This window comes from Poecilia reticulata, linkage group LG13 (genome assembly GCF_000633615.1).
Source record: "Poecilia reticulata strain Guanapo linkage group LG13, Guppy_female_1.0+MT, whole genome shotgun sequence".
Lineage (NCBI taxonomy): Eukaryota > Metazoa > Chordata > Actinopteri > Cyprinodontiformes > Poeciliidae > Poecilia > Poecilia reticulata.
This window is the reverse complement of record NC_024343.1, coordinates 16492280-16499993: the sequence shown is the minus strand read 5'-3', so window position 1 is coordinate 16499993 and position 7714 is coordinate 16492280. Positions and strand designations below refer to the sequence as shown.

The window sequence follows — 7714 nt, the reverse complement described above, 5'->3', positions numbered from 1 at the left end:
CTGATAATCACACACATTTCTATTATTATTATTATTATTATTATTATTATTAATTCACAGATCATAAGCTCCCAGCTCTTTCTTTGTAGTTGGAAATGATCATCACGCCTGCCAGCAGTGTGGCGACAGTATTAGTTAACGTCAGTCTGGTTTAGATGCAGAAAGCATTGAAATGCGCTCTGCATTTCAGCCTTAGAGGTTGGCAATTAGGATAAATCTGTGTGGTTATTTTCCGTTTGATTAGCCAAAACCTCTGTGATGTCATAAAGACCGTTTACTCTGATTATTGTGATTTTCTTCAGTGTGAGGCTTGCTGACTGAACATCAGTTAATACTGAGATGATTTTGGATAATCTTTGTGATTCTCAGTGGGCGAGTTGTGCAGTTTTTTCCCCTCGACTAAAACATGTCTCCCAGAGTGAGACCACAAATCCATCTTGGTTGCACTCATGCGCCTAATATTTTCCATGTCTTTTCTCATGTAAATACCAGTTTTTTTTATTTTTTTTGTTCATCTGTTCAACATACTGACGGCACAAACACTGCTTTCGTCTTCAGCCTCCACCTGTTGCCTTCACTCACTCTGCCTGCAGCTAGCGCTAAGCCAGTTAGCATTTAACCGGATATGTGCAGCAGACTTCAGGACGGTGTGGGTTGCCTGTTCAACTTGTTACCAGATTTATTGGACTAGTTGCACCATAGTCGATAGTCTTCTTACCTGAAATAGTCAGGGTAGTGTTTGTATTTTTCCTAAAGCATGAATCGGGCAGGTAGACACAACTTCCTTAAAACATTCACAATAAGAACAGAAAAAATGCCCTTTCACCTTAAAATGCCACAATTTTAAAAACTCATGAAAATAGCTTAGAGGTGCTTCTCAACTAATAAAAGCATTGTAGATGCACTTAGCAAAGAAACTCACAACATACTTGCCAGTCGAGACTGAGTAGTGCTTTTTGCTAATTTTATCATTTCAGTTGTAACAAACAAAAGCTCAAAATAATTTGTTAATTCTTAGAGATGCACTGCATACAGAAACCTGGACATTATATTTGCTTATTCCATATTTAGTTGTTGGACTCAAACAAAGCTTTTACAATTTTTGTCTACTTTTCGCGCCACTTTATTATAAACAAACAGAAATTGCATAATTTGCAACCCAAACCATGTTATGTTAAAACAAACCAGATCCCGTACTATTACATGCGATCAAGAGTGTGTTGTAGATTGTTTTTGGTGTGTGTGAACGCTTAAGAAAAATTCAAATTTTATGGAATTAGTTTTTATGTCTGAATCTTTTTTTTTTAAAGTAAGGGGAATTTGTGTTTGTGTGTTTCAGGGATTCTGGGAGTATCAAAGACAAATTAGAGCATCTGGTAAGTTGTAGTCAGCACACACACATTCACGCACACACACGCACTCACATGTGTGCACATTGATATCAACATCCTTAATGAAACCTGTGCAGTTGGAGGTGAATACCCTCCACCAGCGGTCAGGGAGGCACTGACAGAACACGGACATAGATCATGGATATGCCTCCACAAAGACACTGCTTTCTGCTTTCTTATTAGCATTGCATTTATCTTTAAAGTATCAACTTTTATCCTAACTGTTAGTTGATAATATTGGCATGTTTTGTTCTTGTGTGTATTTTTATTATTATTATTTTTTTCCACATAAAATATTTGATTATCACCTAGACACACACACACACCTTGCCTTCCTCGTTTGGTATTGGTTATCCTGCCGACATGGTTTCTTTCCTCAGTCTGTGAATCAAGGACCTTCTGGTTCTGCTCTCCTGGGACGGGCCTGAAAATTTAATCACCAGGTTTTCTCTTGCTGGTTGCTTTAATCCAGGGTCAGAGTTCCATGCAACAAAGTGAGAAGGTCTTTTTTTTTTCTCCTCTCTATCTCTTTTTGGGCGGGAAGAAAGCAAGGTTTGATGCGCCCCATATTCCAGGGATGAATTATAGACAGGGGTCAAAGAGGGTCCCGCCTCTCTGTGGATGTCACATGCCCTCCCTCCTCCTCTGCCTCCCCGCATACTAAAACCGCAGCTTCCAGCACCTTACACAAATGACCCACGCCCCACCTCGCTGTACGCAAATGACCCCGAATGTGCCACAGAAATGACCGACCCCGGATCTCCAGATTGAAATTGGTTCTTCAAAACACAAATTTCAATCGAGTGGTCTTCAGAGCTTAGTTATTTATCTTGAATTTTACTGGATTTGGTCACATGGCAACAAAAAATAAATAAATGTCCATACATTTTCTTTTATATTTTTGCGATCGACCAACACGAAGTAGCACATAATGTAATCGTGAAAAGCAAAGAGAAGATTAACTGGAAAATATCACATGCATTTGCATTCAGCACATTTTATGGAAGCAACTTATACTACAGTTTTAGATCCACATCTCCAATTCAGTCAGAAGACTTTTGCAGTCTCTAACATGTTTTCTTCCGGAATTACTCCAAATTTTTGTCCCATCCATTGTTCAGTCTGATGACACTGTCCCTCCATCATGATGCTGCCATGCCCATGTTCCACAGTGGGGATTGCTTGTTTTGTAGGATATCTGGTGTTAGTCTTCCATGTAAACCAGATTTGTGGAGTGTGTAACTACTTGGACCTCCTCCAGAAATTCTTTAATATTATACTGTTTCGTAGGAGACTTAACCGCTGTCCTCCCCAAAAAACAAAAAACAAAAAAAAAACAATCAAATTTGAATGTGAAGTAGTGTATGGGGTACATTTTCCTAAAACATTCTAGAGTTAAACATCCATTAGGCCTATCATATCTTTAAATAGGAAATTAGAAATGGTCTTTCCTGGGTATTGTGATTGTGTCGCTGTGGGTGTGCAGGTGTGATTGATGTACGTCACCGTAAAACGTTATTTAAATTATTCACGAGGGGTTTAGATGCATAAACAGCGGTAATCAATACTCTTATGGGCGGTTATACCCAAGCAAACATTATGAGCGCCTATATCTAATGCTGAGATGAGTGTTTCCTCTTATGTATGCGACTGAAATAGGAAAGGCCACAACGATTCAGGGTCAGTGTACTGATGAATACATCTGCAAGTGCTTTACTCTTAAGTGCTGTGTGCTTGAAGGTACAAATGAGTGCAGCTGATGCAGTTTGTTTATGTTCTTGGGAGCAAAGTATTAACCTTAAGGGAACTTTTTATTTTGAAAAAAGAAGAAAACAAAAAAAAAGCTCTGAAATTGAGTGGCCCTTCTACGGTTTTCTTATCCACTGAGTTCTGCTGCAAATTCACTTTTAGTTTCTAATTTAATTTTGCTGAACTAACATAACTAAAAGCAAAACATTTATCTTAGTTCACTCAGATGTTGAGGAAACGCATTTAGGATTTAACGTTTTTGGTATCTTTGTTTATGAAAAGCTGGAAATTGATTTCTTTTCTTGCATTAGTGTGACCTTACACCGAAAAGAAAATGACAAATAAATCCAAACTTTAATCCGCGCATGTTTATTTAGTGGGTTAACAGATCATGTGTTGTAGGCACTGCAACACTTGTAGGCATTCTTATATATTTTTGTAAATTTTTGCAATTTAACTTTTTCTTTTAAGTTGTCTGACAACTTTTTATTCTTTAATTAACAGAATTTTATATTTATTGCCTTTTATCCCATCAGAACCTGTAGAAGATGGTGTTGGTGTTTTTGGCTTTTTTGTTTTTCTTTCCTGTACAGATTTAATGCAACTTTTAAGAAGTGCCGACACTACTCCTTTTTTGTCAAAATGGGAATTTTATTTATTTTTTAATTATTTTTGAAAACAAACATTTAAGTGTATTTCTTTTCCGGTCAATGTCGGCGCCTGTAGGTGGCAAAGAAGTCAACATTTTTATTTTTATTTATTTATTTTTATTTGTTTTAGCTTGACAGTAAAAACAAAGACTTTGGTAAAGCGCAGTTGTTTTGAAGTTGTGCTGTTAAAAAAACAACTTGACAATAGCATTGATACTTGTTGAAACACAGAGCCCCATTTATCACACCGATTCTTCAAAATGGGAAAGACGTGAGATCAAGCAATTTGATTTGATCAGGTGCATGTTTTCCTTCAAAAGTCAGTAAATGGCTGCAGGTTTTTAAAGGTTAAAAACAGGTAGATTTTTGAACAAAGCTGAACCAACTTGTGACCACACACACTGCATAAAGGAATATTAAGATATTAAGTTACAACACTTTATCTATAGTGCCAATAGTTATAGAAACTGCTGTTTGATTTCCGTTTTAATCCAGATTTTCCAGGCCCGATTCGTAATAATCAACAAAAGGTCTCTGTTACGCATTTTGTTGAGCTCTCCAAGTAACACGCAACCTCAACTGGTTCAACGAGTTTACCCACAAGGACTTCTTATTAAAATGTATTGTTTAATTACTGCCTCCCGCAACGTCCTTATCTCCTAATCAGGGTGACCCTGTTTATAAGAGCTACATATTCACACACACAAGCTCACATCTGTGTATTTACCGGGATACTCTCCGTATTTATATGTGAGGGAATTTGAATCCCCGAATACCGAGTGTTTGGATTTATGGGCGTGTTTATGCTTAGGGGGGAGATTGCACCCCAGTAGGCAGCTGCCTGCGGAGCGCAAGGCTCTGATTACGATTCGGGACGGAAAACTGTAAATAATGGAGCTCATCTCACTCGGAGCCGGAGTTTGCGGGGCTGTTCAAACACTTTTTTCTTTCAATGCCTCAATCTACATGTATAACGCATAACCCTGAAGATTTCCAAACAGGCATTTATGACTCTGTTGATCTACCGCGCTTAAGATTGAAGCATAAATGATATTTACGTTCGGCTTGGGGCGTCATAAGGCAAAGGAACGTCATGTTGTCAAACGAGTACCTTGAACATGTCGTCTGCAAAGTTGCGTCTTTTTGATTCTGAAAGAAAACGAAGATTATTCCATATTTTTTCCTCAAATAATTGTTTTTGAGTAGCTGTTAAGCATCTAAGCTGGTGTGACAGGCAGGCTCTTTTGTTCCCGCTTTCCTTGTATTTGATCTTGCCAGCATTACCCTCTTCTGTTAACTGTAAAAAGTGAATGACTGCTGAAGTAATTAGGCACCCAATTAAGATCTGTGTGGTCTGAGGTTTGTTTCATTGTTTGTTTTTTTTTGTATTTTTTATTTTTTTTTTTCTCCTTTGTGTTTCACCAGATTGACTGAATAGAATCAGTAGCCATGAGGAGGGAAACACTGAAGTTAATTGCTCCCAGCGCTCCGCTTTTACTTTCAGCTTGCGGTACGCGAATGCAACGCGTCCAAATAACACTCGAGCGGACAAAACGAGAGAAGCATCAAGGCGGATTTTGTTGCTCTGGGAGAAAGAGGTGGCCTACAGCAGCTAATCGGTCCAGATGTACCGCGTTTTAAGAGCAAAGCAGAAGAAAGCCAGCAGCTCAATCAATAACGCGAGGAATCAGCATCATCAGGGCTGCTGGCTCAATCAGCAGCTGTACCCATCGCTTTAACTGCACACACTGCCCGAGGATGGACAGAAAGAGAGCAGGAAAAGAAAAAAGGGGAGGGGAGAGGAGAAGGGGATGAAGAAGACGTGTCAACAGTTTCGGGGGAGAGAGGGTTGGACGCCCTGTGATGGCAGAGGCTAGTTTACAGGTCAGTCTGCGGTCACGGGGTTAAGTTGAGGTCGCATTTTGTTGGAAACTGAGCTAGGAAATCTTATGTTCACAGTGAGGTTTCAGCTAGAGCTCTTCAGGTGAAATTTAATGTTTTTTTTGCTTTTTTTTCTTAAAAGCAAAACACGCGTTTGTTTTAATGCACTTTTAATGCGTGTAAATATTGCAGTTGCCTACAAACATGTCATAAATCAGAAGGATCTTGGTACCTCCTTAATAGTCTGTATCTACAATGCTGCTTTATCAATTAGAGACAGTTTAGAATCAGGCATCTTTCTGCGTTTGATGCCAGCGTTCTGTCGGCCACATGGCCTACTTCAGGCATGGCTGCTGTGTTAAACGTCCCTTGGTGAGTTGAAAAGTTTACTGAGGTGAATGGTCTGGTCGGCCTGCTGACAGAGCGGCAGCAGCAGCTGTATACAAGACAACATGCTCCAACAACAACAGCGAGACAAACCTGCCGTCACTTAAAGTGGAATACGATCCGCCCGGAAAAGTCCAAATGTGTGACTCTAGTCTGGAACGGGACCATTGTTGTTTCAAGGATGTTCTTCGATCAAATCGTTTCCTTTCATTACCGCTGCTGCTGGATCTTCTGCTTTTATTCTCAATGAAAGTGATTGAGTTGTATCGAGCTAGCCTAGCTAACTCAAAGTCATGCACTTTTAAAACGTCAGTATATTTCCAATCAATTTTTGTGAATTTTTGGCTGCAATCACCATCTTATAAGCTGCATTTTGAAGGTACAAAGGGAAGTAGTTCTGAATTTGTGTTGATTTTGTAGTCGACTGTTCTTAGGGGTGGACATTTGCACCCACCAATGTCTAGCTACTGGTAAGAGAGTGGGGGTTGTTGTTGGAAAATAATTTTTTAAAATTTCAGCAACTGACCTGGTTGGAGGGGCAGCTATAGTACTACAAATACCCTTTTCAGTTGTCGAAAAGGGTATAATGTGGTTGACAGAATCGACAAATATCGATAAATATGAGCTAAAGTGTGAAAAAGGATTGACTATTGAAAGATAAATGACTGGCTAGTTTCTGATGAATGCTGCAAGTCAATCTTCTTTAGTAATACTAACAGCAGGTGTTCGTCATGTAACAAATAACAAATACATTGGGTAATATAAAATTGTAAGAAATTAAGGTGACTTTTCTGCTTTTCTCTGATTATTCATCTCCATAATTAAACAAAAACATTCAACTACCATAAGCAATAAACTCATATGAAGTCATTTGTTTCTATGATAGTAGTTAGCATCTGCCTTGACTTTTCTGTCTGCGTTGCAGTGAAAGGCAAAAAACCAGTTTCTTTTGTGTGTTGGTTTTTTACAACAATCTGGGCTGGATTCAATCACTAATTAAACATTTTAAGTACTCATTCATTGAATTAGACATAATGTGTTAGTTTAGCTCAACACGTTGTAACTTTTTGCTGTCATCTTGAGATTGATATCTTAAAAAATCAGACTGATCAAACCTGAACTTTATATTTCAACACATTCAACAGAGATGTGTCCACATTTTATGAAACCTTTGTTTTTATGTACGAAAACTCAAAATCTGAGAATTTTTAATGCTATTTTTGACATTGCAGCCAGCCTAGATGAGATATAACCTCTTAACTAAGGAGTTATTCAGCCAAGAAGTTTCCTTCTGATGGAATAAAGACATCAGAAGGATGGAAAATGAATAAAACAGCATCAGTTTTGAAAAACAATATTTCTAATTAAAAATTGCATGTCTCAAATGATTTCCTTACAATAATCAGATGGAAGTCCTTTATTGGCATCACAACAATCAGCTTTCTTCTTGTATTTTGACCATTTATCTTTGTTGATGTCTTTGGAGGTTGGAAGGCCTCCTTGCCATCACCCTAATCTTCAGCTCCCCCCACACAGATTCCTTTTTTGCCCCACATCTTATGATTTTTAAAATCTTTACTTTCTTTGGTGAGCTGAATATATCATTACACTGTGAGTGATTGTTTGGGATAAAAAGGATAAAGAAGGCGAACAGAT

At 38.4% G+C, this 7714-nt stretch overlaps 1 protein-coding gene across 1 annotated transcript in view; it reads left to right on the top strand.

Annotated features, from left to right (window-relative positions):
- rsrc1 (arginine/serine-rich coiled-coil 1) overlaps positions 1-7714 on the top strand; it is a 139339-nt gene that overhangs the window by 47929 nt on the left and 83696 nt on the right. The window contains exon 4 of the mRNA XM_008425877.1: positions 1340-1376. Coding sequence (XP_008424099.1) covers positions 1340-1376 — 37 coding nt within the window. The remainder of the gene's footprint in view (positions 1-1339; positions 1377-7714) is intronic.